This window comes from Acartia tonsa, chromosome 12, assembly GCF_053477335.1.
Source record: "Acartia tonsa isolate MP-2025a chromosome 12, ASM5347733v1, whole genome shotgun sequence".
In the NCBI taxonomy this organism is placed as follows: Eukaryota; Metazoa; Arthropoda; class Copepoda; order Calanoida; family Acartiidae; genus Acartia; species Acartia tonsa.
This window is the reverse complement of record NC_137271.1, coordinates 14,660,002-14,682,123: the sequence shown is the minus strand read 5'-3', so window position 1 is coordinate 14,682,123 and position 22,122 is coordinate 14,660,002. Positions and strand designations below refer to the sequence as shown.

The following is a 22,122-nucleotide window of genomic DNA, read 5'->3' as shown; positions in this document are numbered from 1 at the left end:
CTTTAAATAATGACATTTCAAACCTTTTGAATGGAAATATATTTGATTTGGCTCACTGAAGGTTAGGGGGAAACAAAATCCCAATTAATGTAAAAGTTAAAAAGTCATGCAATAAAACAGGATGAAGACATACCTATAATTCCATCAGCTACGCTACCTGAATTGACACCAGAGGCCAGATTGCCAGAAAAGGAAACTGTCTTTAGCTTTTTAGCATCGCAGTAAATAGTCTTAGTCTGTTTGTCATACATAAGCCACTCATGATACTTTGGTTTATAATAAGTCTCACTTGACGAAGTCCTATTAGATTTCCTAGGTTAGCCTAGGAAATTTGATTTTTTCAGCCTTACACATCCTTAAATGGATGTTTGTCTGTTTGTACTGAAAGATCCCGCTAACCGCTGAACCGATATGGTTTTCCTTTGCAGGGTAGCTTCTAATAGGTCTAGGGAAGATTTTTAAAACTATTTTGGGGGAGGGTAACACCAACCTCCCAAGAGAAATCACCCCTAGAAAAATTATCTCTCCCACAATAAATTTTTTTAAATAATATACCAGACCGATTTAAAGTTCATACGTAGTTCCTGCCATTAAAAGCAAATTTTTAAGGTATTTGTTTGTAAATAAATCAATTAATATGACAATTTCGTCAAACTAAAAAGCTAAATGATAAAAATATCAGGAAGAATTTATGAGAAAGAACAATGACTTGGAATATTCTGCCGTCAAATTTGACTTCTCTTCTGATTATGGGTTAGTTTCATAAATTTGTAGTTGTGTGCAGCTACTCTATAAATCACCTAAGTTATTACACTGTTGTTTATATAAGCTTTGTCCGTCCGTAATACATGGGTGAGATTATCTACATAGCAGTAATATATTGGCTTCTGACGAAGCTCCTCTATAATTTACTTTTTCTTCTTTTCCGTCCATAAGTCCAGAAATTTATAAAGGAAATGTGTTTTTTTAGGCTGCTATTCAAGATAGAAGGTTATTTTTTTTTGTAAAGATTCTTTTGCTAATGAGCATCTAGTATATAATTTACTTGAAAAATAGGTCTATCAGTCATGGTTTTGTAGTGCTTCTGTGGTAGGGCGGCATCATACGGACAAGCCTTTCATAGAGTTGCTATGCTTCGGCTTATCAAATCACAACCCAGCGCTAATCCTAGTTTATCACCATTTCACCCGGCCCCTTCGGGGCCTTGCCGACACCTCACAAGCAGCGGTCAAATTGGACATCTCTGATAGTGGGAGGGGCGCGGCCCCTCTACAACCCCAAGCCCCAGTCACCTGTCTTGACGGGAGATGTCTGCCTTCCCCTTGCTGAAGCTTACCCCACAAATATTCACCGAAACAGGGCTTCGCCCTCATCTCCCCACACCCCCTTCTACCTAACCTATTTTATCATCAAATTGTGTATATATAGTAGTAATCCTATTGTAAATGTATTGAGTTTAAAATATATCTCTTTAGTAGCAACTACTGTTAGTTATTCATTGATAGAATCTTTAAGGCTAGGGGCTTGTTTGAATCGAACTCGCGATTGTAGGGTTGAAACACTTCACCCTACCACAACTTGGTGTCAGCGTGTTTCAATCGAGCCCTGCTAAAACTAGCCAATTCTATCTCTGATTGGACCCTTTTGCAAGTAAGGGGACAGTCAGCCGCCAACTAAGAAGCCAACTGACCCGAGAGACGGCCTTTTTAGGTCAATTTTCCATCATTTTGAACGCATTACGTAGGCATCTAGCCTACTGCAGGCAGATTTGGCCTGCTAAAAGCGCCAGTTAATGGCGTTTTCCGCACTGCTTGGGAGCTGCGCTAGGTGCGCAACCATGGTGATCGGATAACTTAGCCCAGACGGCTACAGAACAGAGTCTAATTTGGCATGTGTAGCTGGGACAAGCCCCAGGACACCCAGACCAAACCTACGAGACGGACAGCTGCATAGCTGGTCTCCCCGAGAAGGCAATGTGTGGCTGCGAAGCTCCAGCACACAAGTAAGGCCTACCAACTGCGACGGATAGCAGAATTCGAACCCAAGGCGCGGCAGGACGGGACATTCCCTGCCGCCACTTCTCTGGATTCGAACCCACGGCGCTGCAGGACGAGACATTCCCTGCCGCCACCTCTCTGGATTCGAACCCACGGCGCTGCAGGACGGGACATTCCCTGCCGCCACCTTTCTGGATTCGAACCCACGGCGCTGCAGGACGGGACATTCCCTGCCGCCACCACCTGGATTCGAACCCGCGGTGCTGCAGGACAGGACATTCCCTGCCGCCACCACTCCAGATACGAACCACCGGCGCTAGCAGGACGGGTATTCCCTGCCGCCACTGCTTCTAACCCCGACCGTGTCGCTGGAACCAGCCCAGGACACAACCTACCGGCGCTTGCAGGACGAGCATTCCCTGCTGCCACCGCTTCCAGAATCACCTTTTAGAGCTCCGAGTGATAAATATATATAAGTATTCCCAGCTGTCAACCAAGTGATAAAGTATAAGTTGTTGACCTAGTGATTTAAAAAGCTCAAGTGATTCGAAGCTCAAGTGTAAACCACCCCCAGAGGTTTGCACTCACTATGGTAGGCGAGAGCACCATAGTTGCGGCCCGACCGCCGCCGAAGTTCCGCCCGACACCGGCAGAACGGGAGGCCCCCTTGTCCAATGGCCAGGACCTCCACTTCCCCTGCCATATCAGGGTGAGGTTCCCCACTCACGACCCTGCCCAGCACGTACAGGTTGATGCCATGGTTGATTCTGGCAACCGTGTACCAGGGTCTGCTGTTATTTCCGAGTCCCTCATGCACGCAATGGGCATGCAGAGGATGTTGATTCCGGACAACACCCAAATCCTGACCACTAATGAGGAAGGGCAGCCCCTCCAGGTAATTGGGAAGTTACATGAGTTGTATATGGCAGTTAGTCATACTCTCATACTTCACCTGTACCACGTGACCGTGGTACGGAATCTCTCGCACCCACTGAACTTAGGGGGGTACTTCTTGCGTGAATTCGGAACTAGGCTTTGTTTCGACATGCAAACCCCTGTCTGTGGGTGCGTGGGGAGTTCATCCCCCTCCGCGGCGTCCCTGTGGACCGAGAGTTGAGCTACGAGGGGCCGCTGCCAGGTCCCCTGCTGGAGCAGCCGCGCGTAGTCGAGAGAGGGACACACTGGGTGGATACCGCTCTGAACGCCCACAAGGGGACCAACCTGCTAGCCATGGGAGTGCCCCCAGTGCCCCTGGTGCCCCTGGAGAGCCTGCCAATGACATTCCCCGAGATTTCCAGCCCTCCAGAGGCCATCTTCTCTGCAGATACATTTATCAACGGCCAGCCGTGTCCACCTGGCCCCCTTTACCTGGGGCCCCCAGCGGCCAAGCCCGATAAGTCACGGTCAGCTAAGTCCAAGACCAGGCCCGTCAAGTCGCGGCCTGATGCACTCGGAGCCGCGCTCGGTCTGCAGGATCCAGCCACCCCCGGGGCCAAACCCGTCGCGTCGCGGTCAGCTAAGTCCGAGACCAGGCCCGTCAAGTTGTAGCCTGATGCACTCGGAGCCGCACCCGACCCAGGTGATTCAGCCACTCCCGACGCCGAGCCCGTCAAGTCGCGGCCGGACGCCCCCGGAGCCAAGGCTGGCCCCGCGCCAGCAACCACTTACAAGCTGAATGCCATCACGCCAGCCAATGGCCAACCACCCCAGCTTCGGACGGCCAAACGGGTAGCCCTGCCTGGGCGCAGCATCATGGCTGTCCCCGTTGAACTAATGGGGCACCGTACCAAAGACGCCATCCAGCTGTCTGCCCCGGAACAGAGGTACCTTGTCATCCCAGAAGGCCTGTATGCGCACCGGCCTGGCTCCGCCAACATGTTCCGAGTACTGGTGGTCAATGAGGGGGAGATGCCTCTCCTGCTGGACGCCGGCCTCCCCGTGGCAGGGGAGCTGGTGAAGCCCGACATCCTGGAGGTCTCCGATGAGCCTCCCCCTCGCCTCCACTCCATTCAAGAACCTTCTGAACCCCCAGATATGCAGCAGCTGTGGGCAGACCTTGAGCTGGAGGAGAACGAGTTCCTGCGCAAGGACCCCCTGCTCAAGAAGGAGGTTTGGACTATGATATCAGAGTACAGAGACGTATTCTCGAACTCTACCCCAGGCTGCACCAATGTAGTAGAGCTGCAACTCCGACTAAAGCCTGGGACCCAGCCGATCCGCCAGAAATTTCGTGATCTGAACCCCCGGCAGGAGGCTGAATTGGAAAGCCAGTTGGATACCTGGCTGAAGGAAGGAGTGATAGAGCCCTCTGACTCGGCCTGGAGCAGCCCCTGGTGCCCATCAAGAAGAAGGACAGGAGCACCCGTTGGGCTGTCGACTACCGGGCCCTCAACAAGTGCCTAGAGTTAGACAGCTACCCCCTGCCCAAGATCCAACAACTGGTAGAGCGAGCCGGGGGACACTGCGTCTACAGTGCCTTAGACGCGGTGGCTGCGTACTATACCATCCGAGTGTCCGAGGATAGCCGGCCCTGCAAGGCCTTCACCACACCTAAAGGCTTGTACCAGTGGAAAAGGATGCCCTTTGGCCTAGCCACCGCACCTTCCGTCTACTCCAGGTTCATCGCCGGGGTCCTCAACCCACTGGGCACGGCCAACCTCCAGTCCTACCTGGACGATGTCTTGTCCTTCCACAACAACACCTGGGCCCACTTGGCTAGACTCCGAGAGGTCTTGGAAGCCCACCGTCGGGGAGGAATCCGCCTCAAGCCCTCAAAGACCAAGCTGTTCCGAGCCAAGGTTGATTATCTGGGCCACACCCTCAGCCGCGAAGGCATAGCCATGCAAGAGGACTACATCGACCGCATCCTAGACTGGCCAGCCCCCAGCACCCCCAAGGACCTGCTGGCGCTCCTGGGGTTCTTTCGGTACTACCGGCTGTTCATCCCGGAGTACGCCGACCTCACCTACGAGATGAATCGGCAGAAGACGGCCAAGGCATTGACATGGACGGCTGAGATGGATGCCCAGCTGGTACAGCTCAAGGACAAGTTCCGCCAAGCCCCGATCCGAGCGCCACCCAGGTTTGACCTACCAGCCGTGTTCCAGCTCACCACTGACTACAGCAGCCGGGCCATCTCCGCCATTCTCAACCAGTGCCAGGACGGCAAGGAGAGGCTCATTGCCGCCATGGGGCGCAAGACGACTGACCCCGAGACCTGTTACCCGTCCTGGAAGGGAGAGATGGCCGCCATCATGTATGGGATCCGGAAATTCCACGGGATCCTGTCCTACCGCAGCTTCCAGATCAACACCGATTCCTCTGCCTTGCTAAAAATGAAGTCACTTAACACATCCACAGGGATGGTAGCCCGCTGGCAGGAGGAACTGGCGGCCCTGGACTTCACCGTCTGCCATCGTCCCAACGTCCAGAACACCAATGCCGACGCCCTCAGCCGCCGGGAGGATGACAACATGCCTGCCCTGTCCGCCGTACTTCCTGGCCCATGGAGCCCCCATGGCTGGACACCATGGGATGGACGCCACTGTAGCTCGCGTGGCCATGCACTTCTGGTGGCCCACCGTGCACCGCGACGTCCGCCTGATGGTCCAGACCTGCCCTGAGTGTGTACAGAAGATCACCAAGGAGCGGTTGAAAGCCGGGATACACATGCCCTCCCGGCAGGGGTATCCACAGCAAGTCCTGTTCATTGACCTTGTGGGGCCCCTACCTGAGACACCAGCCGGGAACCGCTACATCCTCACCTGTCAAGATGGGTTCAGCCAGTTTGTCAGCCTCTATGCCATCCCCAACAAGCGCACGATCACGGTGGCCGAGGCCTTACTGCACCGCCACATCGCCACGTTTGGATGCCCCCTGAAGATCCACTCCAACAATGGGATGGAGTTCACCGGCCAGGTATTCAAGGAACTGGCCTCCCAGCTCGAGATTGGCATGACACATCCGCCGCCCTACAACCCGCAGTCCAACCGGGTTGAGAGGTTCCACCGGACGCTCAACACAGGCATGCGGATGTTCCTAGACAGAGACGACAACAACTGGGAGCCGCACTTGCCTGCTATTGCCTTCGCCTACAACACAAAGACCTGCAAGACCACAGGCGTGACCCCCTTCCTGGCCTACTTTGGGAGAGAGGCCAAGCTCCCAGTGGACCTGGTGCTCCGGCTGCCTGACACTGAGTATGTGTCGGTCCCAGCCAATGTCCAGGCCATCCTGCAGCAATACCATGCCGTGTTTGACGCAATCCAGCAGCGGGAAGACGGGACCATCCGAAGGAGCGCGGTGGCCTACGAGTGAAAGGCCAAGTACGAGGTTGGAGATCTGGTCTGGTATCTGGCCCCCCGCCTGGTGCCGGGGAAAGCAGCCAAGATTACCAAGAGGTGGACCGGCCCCTGGAAGATAGTGCGCCAGGCGACGGACGTCCACTACGTCATCAGCCCAGCCTCTCCAACAGCCAAGATCTCGGAAATCACCGCGCATGTTGGTCGGCTGCGCAAGTACACTGGAGATGTCACTGCCCAGCAGATTCCAACGGACATTCAGGACGATTTGGACGGTGACGAAGATGCCACCGAGCTGCCGGTCGGAGCCGCGGAGGTGCCATCCAGTGGACCAGGTCAGCTCCCCGTGTACTAGCCGGCTGCCGTGGCAACAGAAGCCTCACTGCCCAGCCACCAGGACCGTGACCCTGTGGAACCAGCCCAGCGAGCAACGGCCGGCGCGGCCAGCCCCAGAACCACCCACTGATGCAGTATGGAATCCAGACGCAGACATGGAGCCCCTACCTGCCAGCAGCGAGCCCCCAGGACAAGAAGTTGCCACCGAGATGGAAGTAGCGGCCCCTGAGTACGAAGCGGAAGCGATGTGCCCCCTCCAGATGACAGCCATCCCCATCCGGGTAGGAGCCAAGAGGCCGAGCAACCTGGACAAGACAGGCGCCCACATGGAGTTCTACGCGCCTACTACCATCGTTGTCCCTCCTCTAGGAGCCTCTAGAGTGAGCCTGGGTCTCCGTGTCCAGCTGCCAGCCGAGACAGAGAGAGTTCTCCAGACAAGGCCTAACTTCCAGCGCCGAGGCCTGACCGTCGCCAACCCTCAGCTGGGAGCCAACCGGGAGTTGACCATGCTGATATCCAACCACAGTCAGACCGAGCAACGAGTTTCCCGAGGGGCCTGTGTAGCCTGGGCTGTCCTACACTGCGCTGTGCCCCAGGGAGAGTCTGCCGCCCCCCATGGTTCAAGGCCTGATGTCCCGGTGGTCCCGCAGCCCTTGAAGGGGAGGTTGTGGTAGGGTGGCATCATACGGACAAGCCTTTCATAGAGTTGCTATGCTTCGGCTTATCAAATCACAACCCAGCGCTAATCCTAGTTTATCACCATTTCACCCGGCCCCTTCGGGGCCTTGCCGACACCTCACAAGCAGCGGTCAAATTGGACATCTCTGATAGTGGGAGGGGCGCGGCCCCTCTACAACCCCAAGCCCCAGTCACCTGTCTTGACGGGAGATGTCTGCCTTCCCCTTGCTGAAGCTTACCCCACAAATATTCACCGAAACAGGGCTCCGCCCTCATCTCCCCACACCCCCTTCTACCTAACCTATTTTATCATCTAATTGTGTATATATAGTAGTAATCCTATTGTAAATGTATTGAGTTTAAAATATATCTCTTTAGTAGCAACTACTGTTAGTTATTCATTGATAGAATCTTTAAGGCTAGGGGCTCGTTTGAATCGAACTCGCGATTGTAGGGTTGAAACGCTTCACCCTACCACACTTTGCTACTTAGGATGTTGTCATCCTAATTTTTTTAGGTCTATAGCGTCAACAACCCAGCGCACTGATCCAGTTTTGGTTGAAAACATTGATATTCTTCAGATGTATTTGGATGATCAGAACAGGTATTACATATTCATTTTAAATGGAATATGGATAAAGTCAGGCAAAGCCTCAGCTGCAGCCATAACAACAGCTATTATCAGCTATGATTCAGCTTTTAATGCCACCTAATAAGCTTTATAATCAAGCACAGTGAAAAAATAACAATCAAGCTGCTTTTTAATCCACCCAATAAGCCTCAATTTCAGCCATAGTAACACACTCGGTTAGTCGCTGAAGCTTATAGCGAAATAATCCACTCTAAGCAGCAGTTCTCCTTGGCTCAATTCTGTCTAAGCCGACATAAGCCCCTTCCACCCTTAGCCGCAGCCACCAAATTTTAATTAATGCAGCTGGCTAGCCATGAACTTTAAACATAAATGGTCTGGAAAAGTTGTTGATTTGCAAAAATGTTAAGCGCGTATCAAGTGTGCCTTGTCAAAGTTTAGCCTTGCATTTTGTCTTTTTTTAGAGCATCAGTAGATAGAATGTACACCCCAACCTGGTACAATCAGGACAATAAATCAACACAACAGGAATTTTGTCAAATAATTAATCAAAATTAATGTTTATGAATACTCAGATTTTATGGTTCCTTTCTTAAAGGACAGTAATTAATAATATCAATATTTTGCAATAAAGGCAAATTTGGAAGAAGTAATTGATTTTCTCGTATTCATTCGAATACGGTGGATAGGAACCGGTTCTCATTCATACGAAAAAACTATGTCTCGCATCGAATTATATCCAGCTTTCTACGAAAATAACTATTCCAGTATGGTTTCGAATCTGATTAATATCAACAGGATTAGAACCGGTTCTCAGCCATACGGAAAAATCGGGTATAGTCCTTTCCACGACATCCCTCCATAAAGCGATTCTTCGTATTTTTCACAGTAGCTTTTCTCCTATTTCTAGCCCCTGCGGGGGGCTCTAACCCTGCGGGGCCAATTACCTAACCCTGTGGGGCAATCACCTAACACAATATAACCTAACCTAACCTAAAATAACCTATAAAAAGATATTTTAAAAATACGAAGAATCGCTCCTTATGGAGGGATGTCGTGGAAAGGACTATACCCGAAAAATCTTGTATAGCATTGTATTACGGACAATTTTCCAGGAATACTAAAATAAAAATTATATAATTTTTCACTTTAATAACTGTGGAAAGCTGTCTACAATACGATAAGATAAAAAAGTGTTCAAAACTTTACCCATTTTCATAAACATTGAATTGGTTTAAATAAAAATTTCTGAATATTTGGAGTTCATTATCCATGAAACAATTCCTTTACAAATACCTGGATAAAACTATTTGACATTGCTGATGTAAAGTATTCTGGAGACAACAATATCAACGTACAAGATGTCCAACAGAAACCTGCAATTTCCGCAGGTAATGGCCTCCAAAGTATCTATTTATCTATCTATCTTTTTTCTCCTAATAGCTTTTAACCAACTATTATATATATATACTTTCCCCTCAGTCTATTTAAAAGATTCAAAATACAAAAAAATGTTAACATTTAATCTATTAAATCTTCATGGTTATATATGTGATAATATATCCGTCTAATATTAAACCTATCATCTACATATGTTTACTGTCTGTTTTGTTTCTATTATAAAAAGCGTTGCATTGATAGTGGTAAAGAGGTAACAAAATAACGATAAGTAAATTTCGATGAGGAGCAGGTAGGGAGGGGCATTTGATTAAAAATACACTGGTATCCAAAATGTAATAAAGGGAATATTAGGTTTCGTAATATTGCGTAAAGTTGTGAGTAAGAATCCAGTCAAATGCGCTTATGTGTGCATTTAATTATACTATGCGTTTGGTCAACAATAAGAACAGTTAGACTTAATAAGCGCATTTGACTGGAAGCTTGCTCACAATTACACGCAATATTGGGAAAGCTACCATTCCCTTTATAGAAGCACTAGCGGCTTCGCCCCTAGCCTCTAGGGGCTTTGCCCCAAGAGATGATAAAAAAAAGTTAATGTGAAATTCATAAAAAAAAATAGGAGGGACCAAGGAAATCTTATACAAAAAAAAGGACCAAGGATATCTCCTACAAAAAAAAATGTTTTATTTTTTTATTTTGGGGTGGTTGGGGGTGTCCAACCCCCCAAGAAAATAGCCAAAAACTACCACAGGACCAGTAGGTATATTCCCTGACGAGTAGAATTTGATCAGTTCAGTGGTTACCGAGATCTTAAGGGACAGACAGACGGAGAGACATCAAGCTACTTTGTATTATAGATATGATATGAATGAATGTATGCATATATCTATCTATTTATGAAGGTGCAGGGAGTGTACAGTTTAGTTTTGCCTCAACAAAATCACCAGACTACACAGGTAATGATAACATCATAATTACATCCTGCCTTATTAATTAACTACTTTTAATTTGTTTGTTTTTTATGAAGTTTTAATAAAAATTAAATTTTTATTAAAAATAAAAATAAAAGGTTTTTTATTCCAATTGAAGGTGATTTGGTAATATATCCCACTTTAAGAAAGCTAAAATCCTGTTTGAATACATAAAGAGCTTTCCTGAAAATTATAGAACAAATGGCCTACAGGACATACATCGAAAAAACTCATACTTCTTATAAATTTGTTCCCAAGATAAACTATATGAGGTAGGTGTAATTTTTGTTTAGATTTATAACTAAAGATTTAGATATATTTTACTATTTAATATTACAGATAACATGCAGACAAGAGCAGAAGAGCTGGAATTAACTACTCCTATTCCCACTAGAGGTCGTCAGAGAAAACCATCTCTGATATTCGAATCTGGCAGATTACCCCTGAATCAGCAAGAAGTAGAAAGGTACATTTTCGTTAGTGTAACATTAACAAGTTAACAAGATAGTTACCGCCCCCCCCCCCCCCAAAAAAAAAACGTCAAATATTGAAATAAACAGAAATTAAGGGGGGGAGGGGCTTACTGTAATGCTAAGTACCAAAATATCCAAACCATTATCTTTTCCTTCGTTTTTAAAAAAATATGAGTAATGACTCGGCTGTGTTTATATATATTTCAGAAGCTTTTAGATGATTTCAAAGACTCAATTCAAAATTGAGACAGGGTCCCTGTCCAGATGGGAAAGTTACATACTGAACATGCCCCTCTATTCTTTTACAATATAATATCTTAGGTCTGATGTTACAGCTCCTCTAGAAGTTACAATTCCGACATCTACTATTCGTTCAAGAAGTGGTAATAGTTATTTATCGCATCGTATTATAGACAGCTTTACGCGAATAGTAAAATGATATAATCCAGCAGATATTAATCAGTTTCGTAGTCTTACTGAAACAGCAATTCTTTAGATTTGATGTACATTGCTATTACATGATATTGTTATAAATAACCATCTATCTTCCTACTATCTATGATACTTTTGTTTAATTGTGTTTAATTGATTACATAAATCTATAAAACCATGCATGTATTGTATCATCAGAATGGAATTGGCAAATTTTGTCCTCAACTTATCTTGCTAACATGAAAACTTTTTTGGTCAGTTCGTTCATTCAATAGAAGGCGATGGTGTAAGGGGGGGGGAAACATTATTTTAGCCAGCTACGAGCATCCTTTCAACAGTATACATTTATTCTGGAACATCCAAGTAATAAAATTATAAATTTGTATCAGAAGTAACGCGACCAAGTCTGAGATTTTCTGAAATTGCGCGAATCACCTCCACAACAACAACACCAAAGCCTAAAGAATCTAAGATTGAAATCAGGTAATTTCAGGGATATTAAGGGATAAAACAAAGGACGATAAATTGAAATAAATCACCAATTATAAATAACAAAATCACACATTATTATTGGTTGAAAGTTTTTACACTGTTATTTTGGAAACCACAAAACAAAATTTGATTAAAGTACCAAAAGTTTTTTAGGCAACAAATAAGATAACGTGGTTATAAACATTTAGGAAACAATGAATATACATATTTTACAGTCCAATGTCAATTCCCTTCCTGGTATAGACCGATGTCTCTTCACTCATGCATTTGAGTCTCTTTCCAGCATGGCTTCGTATCATATACAAATCCGTTGGATTAAAACCGGTTCTGTGCTATACTAAAAAAACATGTATCAAATAGTATTTTAGAAAATATCGTTTTCTTTATTTCTTCATTTTATTGAAATTCTTCTATTGTAGACATCATGGAGACCCTCTAACACGTCAAGAACAACAAACCCAATCTCCAATCCTACCAAGAATTATCGACAATTTTAGGAATATTATTAATATGTCCATTTCTACAATGCAGAATTATCAAAAATGCGACACAGCTAATTTTGCATTAAAACTTAGAATGCTTTAATTTTTCTCTGTATTAGATTTAACTTTTCTTTTAATATATAATTATAAAAGCTGCTGATGGACTTAATATTGCCATATAAATCGAGGTCTGAACCCACCAGGATATTTCTTTTCTTTTCCATCTTTTCTATTATGGATTGATATATATTTTAGTAGCGAAGCTACTCTATTACTCACTATGTCTTCCAGTCCATCAGTCAGTCTGTAACACTAAGGAAGGAATTTGAGTTTCTCGGCTGCTAGTTTTAGTGAAGATTCATATGACATATGTAAAATAATAATTACATTATTATGCCATGCTTCAAAAGTTATTAAAGTTTATAGATTTTCTTGAAATTTTTAGTTTGTAAATTGATATAAAATTGACATCTCAATAGTTTAACCTTTTCTGTAGATCAATATTATAGTTTTAAACATTTAGATACTGCTATATTTGAACTAACAAATCAAAATTTTGTAAATGTAACCAAAGTTTTTGAGATAATGAATAAAGTAAAGTGTTTATTAAACTTAGGGCATTACTACACCAGTGTGAAGACAAAATAACAGCCCTTTTTCTCATATCTTTGATAAACATAAACATTAAGATATATAAGTTGGAAGGAATTTTAATGTTAGAGGGAGATTTGAAATCTGCATCAAATTTTAAGGATTTTTTATAAAATTCGTTTTTTGTATAATTCTTTATCTAAAAGCGCAAATACAATTTAAGTTCATAAATGTTGACCATTAGGATAGGTGGATTGGAAACTACCTGCGCTCTAATTGGTTAAATGATGTGCGACACTTAAGCTTCTCCCATAAGAGTGCAGATAATTTTCAATCCACCAATCACAGATGTCAAAATTAATTAACTTAAATTGTATTTCCGCTTTTAGATAAAGAATTATACAAAAAACAAATTTTATAAAAAAAAAATCCTTAAAATTTGATGCAGATTTCAAATCTCCTTCTAACATTAAAATTCTTTCCAACTTATATATCTTAATAAACATAATATATTAATATGGACAGAGGGAATCTGTACCAAACCAATTTTAGCCAGGATAAATATCAGACTCAATTTGACTCACCAAGTAATAAAGAGGTAAGATTTAACTTATTATTTTCTCAGTAACAAATATAAAATATATAGTGAACATTATATTCACAATTTTTTTTATCATTTTTGTATATGTTGCGAAAACTTTTTTATATTTTGTAAAAGTTATTTATCGCATCGTATCATAGACAGCTTTCCGCGGATATTAAAAAAAATTATAAGACTAAAACCAGTTTTATCAACCCCGAGGGGCCATAGGAGGGGTCTAACAAAACTGGTATTAATTTTATGATATTATTTGATATTCGTGGAAAGTTATCTGTAATACAATGCCATACATGATACTTCATTAGGGCTGAGAACCGGTTCTTATCCAATGGATATTAATCGGTTTTAAAGCCATAAAGAAAATAAATTTATTTAAATCTTTTTTTAGGACGTGAAGAAGCCGACAGCAGATGACTTTGATTTCCCGATAATTCCTGCTGTTCCTAACTATCCTGTTCTACTAGGAAATACACCATGACCCTAATTATAGAAAAGCTTTGCTTTAAAAAAAAATAATAATACCTATCAGTGTTTTATGCATATAGAGAACCTAGTAAAAGTGTCTGACTCTGATTATGACGTAAAAAAATTAGCCAATGAGAGGCCAGTATACACTATAATTGACCAATGGTAAAATTTATAGTCGCCTCTCATTGGCTAATTTTTTTACGTCATAATCAGAGTCAGACACTTTTATCAGGTTCCATATAGACTGTGATCTAAAAATAAGCTTTGGTTCTCATTATCTAAAGAAATAGTCTAAAATGTTACTGGTGTTATTTAAACAGATTCATTTGCCCCAGACAGAAAAACAAGCTTATCCTTAGAGGACGAAAGGGTTACAATAATGCAATAACATTTGGTCTTAACCCTATTCCGGGGGGGGGGGGGCATATAGTAGGCCCCCTTGAATAGGGTTAAATATCAATTAGACGATTATGTACATAAGTAGCGCAAAACAAAACAAACTGTAAACTTGTATACTGTTATAAAATAAATAATGTAAATAAGCCTATCTGCAAGCATAGATAAAATAACTGGAAATAGGGCGGAGGGGCTTATTCTGTGGCCTAACCCTGCAGGGCCTTAACCTGATGTAGCCTACCCCTGCGGGGGCACCCAGTCACAGTGCATAGTAATTTATGTCTATCTGAAAAGTAGTTGGATGTAAATGTTACTGTGTAATTGAAATCTTTAGTATCTTCGTATTTTTTCTAAAAATTGTTTGCCTTTTAAGTTTCATAACAATTATTTCTGGACGTGTTCTTTAAGGTTTGTATGTCAAAGGCATCAATTTTCATGAAAACTGTTTTATTTTTAAAAACCAATAAAAACATTATTATAAATGAAACTAGCCGATAAGAAGCAACCAAGCCTCTACTACTACTAGCGCTCCAAGTGTGTCTTCTAGTCAACCAAGGAAGGGATCAGTCAATTGGATAAGGTTTTTTGGTGCTTTCTGGAAATCCCTCGTTTTTAACTAAATTAAAAATAAGTGGAGGAGGGGGTTACTTTTTTCTTTCTCCTACACGTACAGGAAGCCCTGACCCTCCCTGGCTAATACCTGCTTGACCTAACTTAATAAACAAAAAACTCTCCCTTTTCTTCAATTTATTTCCTAATAAAAAAGGGGGGGGGTCTATGCTTGACAAGGCATTTTAATGAAAGGCTCAGATACTATAATATTGAAAATATGGTGGGCATCTTAAAATTAGCTAAACCTTTTTCCTATTGTCTTATCGCTGTATTTTGTAGCATTGAAAAAGAATCTACAAAACCTAACCTAGACATAATCAAACTTCTACAAGGAACACTCTACATTTAGTTTTAAAACATTCACTTAGAATTTACAGAAAAATAGTTTACATATCAATTTCTGGTATATTTCGGGTTCTTGTGTGCATTTGAAGCGAGCTCACATGAAAAATTAACAAAGAAGACCAATAATATGTTTATTTAACATATTGTTTTCTAATGGCTAGAAATCAACCTTATTCGACATTCACTCAAAGCCCCAAAAATAATAGACTTAAAAGTGTATTAAACTGTATATAAGACATTTGCGAATATATTGGTACCATTAATTTGCCTCTGAGATAAAAAAAAGTATGTTTTTTTGATATTTTTCTCTTGCAACAAATCAAATTTCAAATGTGAGTCACCAAAAATGCTAAACTAATTTTTGCTCTAGAAGAATCAATTTTTTGAGTTAGAAAGTGCTTAATACCTCATTTTAATCGCCTGGCATTGCTTTATAATATACAGGTAATGACTTGGTTGTTTATAGAACAGCTGACTAAAAAATCGAGGTTTTGTGATAAACCCACTTTTGTTGTTGCTCCATAAATGATATTTTTTTTCCCAATTTTTTTGGCTGTAAAGAAGCTTTATATATTCATATAACATCCACCTAAATTTGACTTTTGGTATTTTATTTATAACATCACCAGAGGGAATTGAATTTTGGAAAAAAATATCAATTTATATTTTACACTGCTATGCATTGTTCTTGTTCTTGTTTCTAAAAAAAATTTATATTATAAAAAAGAGAATTATTTAACGCTTCTATAGGTATGTTTATCATTTTTCTATGCTAAATATAACTATAATTACACCATTTTAAAGTTAGACATCTTAACATATTAACACAATTATTGAATCGGTCTGTATTATTAAGCTGGCAACCCTTAAAACAGCTGCATTTCATTATCCTATTATATATAGTAATTATTATATGTATAAACACACTTAATTTTTTAACTTTTTATTGATGGAATACATATGTTTCTCTATAAAAATAGATCATCAGTTCCAATTAAGATGTATAAAATAAGAGTTAAAAAAAAATATATATATGTCAATGCATTTTGAATCCTTTTAAAAGACTAAATAAGAAAGAAGTGTTAGAAAATTGTGCCACCTGCGGGGTTTTTACTGCTTATATCCTCTTGGGGTTAGGGGGGAATTAGCATCTTTATATAAAAAGGGGGAGGTGTTTAAAGAGAATTTTTAAAGAGAAAAAAATAGGTCATATTTTATTATTTGCAGTTTTACAAATTAATACATGTTATATAAAGCTTTTTTGTCTGTAGCTTAAGATTTCGGTAAAGTATAAGGCTATTTTACTAATTTCCTTACTCCTTTAATTACAGAGCTCCTAGATGTTTGGAGCGCAGCTGCTAGTAAACAAACAAAGTGAAACGATTCCTGAATAATTGATTTACAATTTTAAAAAGCAAAACATTTTTACAATTAGGATGTGTATATCCACACCATGCACAGTGCCTTCTAAGGTGCTTTGACTTTAGTGTCAGAACCTAAATTGGGACATAGTGCATTTCATTACCCTAGGTTAGGTAGCTTTATTTCACTTTTCAATAAAATCTAAAATGCAGCGGTTTTTGAGAAAATTAAATTTGAAAATTTCAAGTTCAATTTTCACCCACTAGGAGTTACCGTATAATCATAACAAGAAAAGCAAAGATTATTTATTTTTAATTTTGAACAAGTTTGCTCTAATAAATTTCTTCATAAAACCACTCCTGAAGTGATGTAATTAATGGCTATTTTTATCAATTGCTTTGCTAAGGTCACAGAATTTCAGCCTTAAATAAATCATATATAGGGAGGTTTTATGACTGACTTTATAAAAGCAAAGTTGTTCAAAATATTAAATAAATAATCTTTGATTTTCTTGTCATGATTATGCGGTAACTCCTAGTGGGTGAAAATTTAACTAGAAATTTTTAAATCTAATTTTCTCATAAACCGCTGCATTTTAGATTTTTTTGAAAAGTGAAATGAAGTTACCTAACCTAGGGTAATGAAATGCACTATGTCCCAATTTAGGTTCTGACACTTAAGTCAAAGCACCTTCGAAGGCACTGTGCATGGTTAGCTCTTATTGTTAATTCAGGCGTTTTAGAATTAATCTTAAATGTTGGAAGATGATTTTTGTAGCAGTAAGGTACTTAGCAACTATATAATCATTACTTTATGTAAAGGGATGTCCCGGTGGGGGGGGGGGGGTTAGGGGGTTAAGGGTTATTAATTAATTTGGGGCAACCCCATAATTTTTAAATTTTTAATTTTCAATCTTCCCCTCTCCCCCCCCCCCCCCCCCAAAAAAAAATATAAAAAGCTTTGACGTCCTTGCCTTTTTTATATAAAGATTACCCCACAAAATAAACATGGGGATGCCCAAATTTCCCTCCCCCCTTCCCCCCCAAATCAAAAAGCTTGGACGTCCTTGATTATGTAAGCTCATTTAAAACATACTGAAATCAATTTGTGTACAACAATTATCCTATTTAGTTTTTTAGTAGTGAAGCTACTCTATAATTCAAAATATTTGTCCGTCCATTGTCTGTCCATTCATCTGTATGTCTGTCCATTGGTATGTCTGTCTGTCTGAGACAGAAAGGGGAAAACGAGATTTTCTTGGCTTCTATAAAAGATAGAAGGCTTAAATTTTCATGGATTGAATATTCTCTCTCTCTATCAATACTCCATATTTTCATCAAGTTTCATTAGGATTTGCCAAAAAACTGGGGTGGGCTATATCGATTCCTACAATTCAAGTTTTCATGATTTCTCTACTCCTATTCAAGATAGATGGTTGAAATTCAGGGATTGAATACTTTGATATTTTGCATAATTTTATCAAGTTTTATTGAGATTTATTTATTGGGGTTCTACCTCAAACATAGGAGTCCCAAAAATCGGAGTGGACAAATGCAGGAGTCCCAAACATCGGAGTGGACAAACGTAAGAATGGGACAAACGTCAGAGTGGACAAACATCAAGGTGAACAAACGTCGGAGTGGAAAACATTGGAGTGGACATTGCTTAAATAAAACCTAGGAGTGTCTACTATTTTAATAATATTACAATTTTGAAATTTTTTATACCCCTGTCTACAAAATAATGACTATGGCTGCAGCGCTCAGCCCCCTAGCCTATATCCTAACCTAACCTAACTAAGAAAAGTAACGGGACGAAGGTAGGGGGGGCTGTGTTTGTAAACAAAATTCAAAATTGAAAAAAAAGTTTGGGACTCCTGTGTTTGTCCACTCCGACGTTTGTCCCAAAAATCCTGCGTTTGTCCACTCCAACGTTTGTCCCACTCCTGCGTTTGTTCCACTCTGACGTTTGGGACTCATGCATTTGTCCCTTCAATGTTTTTCCACTCCTACATTTGGCATGGAACCGATTATTGGTTGGGGTGCTAGTTTGATTCCTAGATTTGTAAGTTTTAAGGATTTTCTTTACTCCTATTAAAAAAAATTTAAAAGGCTGGGTTTATACCCCCCATAATATATTAAGGGGGTTGATTACCCCCATCCCTAAAAAAATTACCCTTTTACAAGCACCTCCCCCTGGATACTCCTGCACTCCCCCTTGTAGTTACTAGGCCAACTTTATGGTCTCTGGTTTCAGGAAGCCCATTCAATTATGAGAAGTTCACATTATAAGAGCACTCTTATAGCATCCTCTCTATTAGCATTACATGTGTAATGCATTATAGACAGACAGATAGATATTGTGAGGGATCCTACACTTTATAACACCTTGTTTTGCATGGTAAAAATTGTTCCAATAGTTCTTGATATTGATATTTTATTTAAAAATTACAATAACTTGAATATAATGATGTTTAAAAAATGCTGGAATTATAGTTATATTTAGACTAGAAAAATGATTAACATACCTATAGAAGCATTAAATAATTCTCTTTTTAATTATAAAAATATTTTTTAGAAACGAAACAAGAACAAGAACAATGCATAGCAGTGTAAAATATAAATTGATATTATTTTCAAAATTCCAAAACTATCCAGGGTCCTATAGGAAGCATCCATAAAACACAGAACTCAATAGGTACTGTAATTGTCGAAATCTTAAGCTAAAGACAACAAAGATTACTACTTTATATAATAGGATAATGAAATGCAGCTGTTTTAAGAGTTGCCAGCTTAATAATACAGACCTATTCAATAATTGTGTTAATATGTTATGATGTCTAACTTTAAAATGGTGTAATTATAGTTATATTTAGCATAGAAAAATGATAAACATACCTATAGAAGCGTTAAATAATTCTCTTTTTTATAATATAAATTTTTTTTAGAAACAAGAACAAGAACAATGCATAGCAGTGTAAAATATAAATTGATATTTTTTTTCCAAAATTCAATTCCCTCTGGTGATGTTATAAATAAAATACCAAAAGTCAAATTTAGGTGGATGTTATATGAATATATAAAGCTTCTTTACAGCCAAAAAAATTGGGAAAAAAAATATCATTTATGGAGCAACAACAAAAGTGGGTTTATCACAAAACCTCGATTTTTTAGTCAGCTGTTCCATAAAAAACCAAGTCATTACCTGTATATTATAAAGCAATGCCAGGCGATTAAAATGAGGTATTAAGCACTTTCTAACTCCAAAAATTGATTCTTCTAGAGCAAAAATTAGTTTAGCATTTTTGGTGACTCAAATTTGAAATTTGATTTGTAGCAAGAGAAAAATATTAAAAAAAAACATACTTTTTTCTATCTAAGAGGCAAATTAATGGTATCAATATATTCGCAAATGTCTTATATACAGTTTAATACACTTTTAAGTCCATTATTTTTGGGGCTTTGAGTGAATGTCGAATAAGGTTGATTTCTAGCCTAATATTACACTTCAGATTCTTAAATATTAGGAATTTTTTGTTTTCCATGTCAAGTCGGTTCTTTTGGTGTGCTTTGAAAGTCTGAGCGACCAGCCGTTTGGACCAGGGTGGGCATACAAAAAACCCACCCAGGGTTTTTTAAAAAAAAAACTAATAAAACCCCCATAAAAACCCTTAAAACCCTGGGTTTTTAAGGGTTTTTGGGTTGAGTTTTTGGGTTGGGTTGGGCTGGGCTTTTTAAAAAAACCCTGGGTTTTTCCCCACCCTGGTTTGGACCCTAACTCATTCTGAAGTTCACAAAGCAAATATTTTCTTCTGGGTTAGTCTAAATTCAATAAAATTAACCTCTTATGTACTACCTCGTAGATTTTTTCCTGTTTATTTTGTGGATTTTTCATCATTACCACATAAAACGGTAAGTAGTAGGCTATCAAATACTTTTTATCTTACTAAGATAGTTAAAAAATTAAGGGAGTAATAAGCGTTTTAAAAATACAGTTTCCGACGGACACTCTATAGATAAATGACTATAAGAAATATTGACAGGCTTCACATAGCAGGTATTGTCTCTAAATATTTGAATGCTAGAGTGTCCTGTTATCAGATGATGGTCAATTTTTGAGCTCCCACAGTCCAATCTATCTGTCAGACTTAATAAGTTTTCAAGAAAATCAAGATTTAACTGAAAATTTAGTTATTCCAGAGACAGAAAGGCAAACAACTGAAGATTTGTTCCAAAAGAATAAGGTAGAGATAACTTGAAATAACAGTGTGTAGATTTTAAAAAATACTTAAATTTCACTACGAAAAAATTTAAAAATATTAATAAAATTTATCTTTATAAGGCTAGGAAGTTATTGAGACAGCATGATGAGAAGCCTATCCTCCAAACAAGACAAATTCAAGCTACACACAATTGGGAAGAAAACATACCTCAAGAATACCCTGTCAATAATAATACCAAGAATTCAAACAATGTTGGCCATGAAAATCTTTCACAATCTCTGCCCTCTCATTGGTTACAAACAACAACAGCCTCAAAAGATCTGACTTTTGATTGGACAGAACATATTGACAATCTTGAATATGATTGGCCATCTTTAAACTATGACGCCACTTTTGATTGGTCAGCTTCAACTCAAAATCTTGACTCTGATTGGTCACATCCAAGTCAAAGTCTTGATTATGATTGGTCCCACAATAACAGGGATGTTGACACACGTAGCACATCAGAAACAGTAACAAAACGAAATGAGGGAAGTTCAGAGAAAGATTGGATTTCAAGCAAGCTGAACCACCAGTTTTTCAGAGGTCAAACAGATTTAAAGTTGACCTCCTGGCCCTTGGTTAATCCTAATGATGGATCTTACTCAATTACAATAGATTTATGATTTTTTTTACACCTAATAGTTTGAAAATTAATTTAAATCCATTGATTTTTGAAGAATTAAAGAATTACTTATGTCACTCTAAAAGCAGCAAATAATTGTTTTTGTTGAAAACAGAAAATATAAGAAAATCTTCATAACCCTTTACAAACACATTAGTTTTGAATAGCCATAATTTTGCAATAAAATGCATAGTTAAAATTTTTGCTCAAAAATGATTTTAAAAAGTTGACCATAATCTTGTACAATGTATATATGTAAATAAAATTTATTATTTTTGATGTATTTTTTGTCAGTGTTCACTTAGTCAATAAGAAAACCATTTTAAATTGTAGTTTTCAGAAATAAAGTGGGAGGAAGGTTAAGCTAAAATTCCGTAAAGGTGTGAGTATTAAGGCTTAGAAACAGGAGTAAAACGATAATATTCACTAAATATGTGTATTCCTTATTGAATAGAACTATAGATAATTTTTTAATTTAACTTAAATTTTTTCGTTCTACTACTGTTTTTAAGCCTTAAAATTCTTTTAATTTTAGCACAACCTACCTTAACCTTTATTTAAAAAGCAAATCTTTTAAAATGCAAATGGAGAATAATAGAATTCTATTTTGAAAAAACCGTATTCAAATAATAATTTAATGCAAATAAAACCAAATGTAATATAATTGATAATTTTCTAGTCTTTAAATGTATTGGATAAATAAATGGTG

At 39.8% G+C, this 22,122-nt stretch overlaps 2 protein-coding genes across 2 annotated transcripts; both read left to right on the top strand.

The window, feature by feature from the left end:
• Positions 1-106: 106 nt before the first annotated feature.
• On the top strand, positions 107-12,255 carry LOC145333190 (uncharacterized). The gene is made up of 10 exons (XM_080178339.1): positions 107-195; positions 686-753; positions 7,830-7,916; positions 8,366-8,429; positions 9,232-9,292; positions 10,205-10,258; positions 10,613-10,739; positions 11,068-11,129; positions 11,568-11,661; positions 12,090-12,255. Exons 2-10 carry the CDS (start codon positions 692-694, stop codon positions 12,253-12,255), a joined length of 777 nt encoding a protein of 258 aa, XP_080034465.1. The 5' UTR covers positions 107-195; positions 686-691.
• A 964-nt stretch (positions 12,256-13,219) lies between these two features.
• Positions 13,220-21,888, top strand: LOC145333189 (uncharacterized). Its single transcript, XM_080178338.1, has 7 exons — positions 13,220-13,341; positions 13,733-13,808; positions 14,133-14,182; positions 14,700-14,788; positions 15,100-15,152; positions 20,628-20,770; positions 20,869-21,888. The coding sequence occupies exons 1-7, from the start codon at positions 13,261-13,263 to the stop codon at positions 21,412-21,414; spliced, it is 1,038 nt and encodes a 345-aa protein (XP_080034464.1). The 5' UTR covers positions 13,220-13,260; the 3' UTR covers positions 21,415-21,888.
• Positions 21,889-22,122: the final 234 nt, after the last annotated feature.

Coding starts and splice junctions, on each gene's coding strand:
- LOC145333189 (XM_080178338.1), top strand. CDS start 13,261: ATGGACAGAGGGAATCTGTACCAAACCAATTTTAGCCAGGATAAATAT. Junction 13,342..13,732: donor ACTCACCAAGTAATAAAGAG/GTAAGATTTAAC, acceptor ATCTTTTTTTAG/GACGTGAAGAAGCCGACAGC. Junction 20,771..20,868: donor ATTTGTTCCAAAAGAATAAG/GTAGAGATAACT, acceptor TATCTTTATAAG/GCTAGGAAGTTATTGAGACA.
- LOC145333190 (XM_080178339.1), top strand. CDS start 692: ATGAGAAAGAACAATGACTTGGAATATTCTGCCGTCAAATTTGACTTC. Junction 9,293..10,204: donor GAAACCTGCAATTTCCGCAG/GTAATGGCCTCC, acceptor CTATTTATGAAG/GTGCAGGGAGTGTACAGTTT. Junction 11,130..11,567: donor TACTATTCGTTCAAGAAGTG/GTAATAGTTATT, acceptor AATTTGTATCAG/AAGTAACGCGACCAAGTCTG.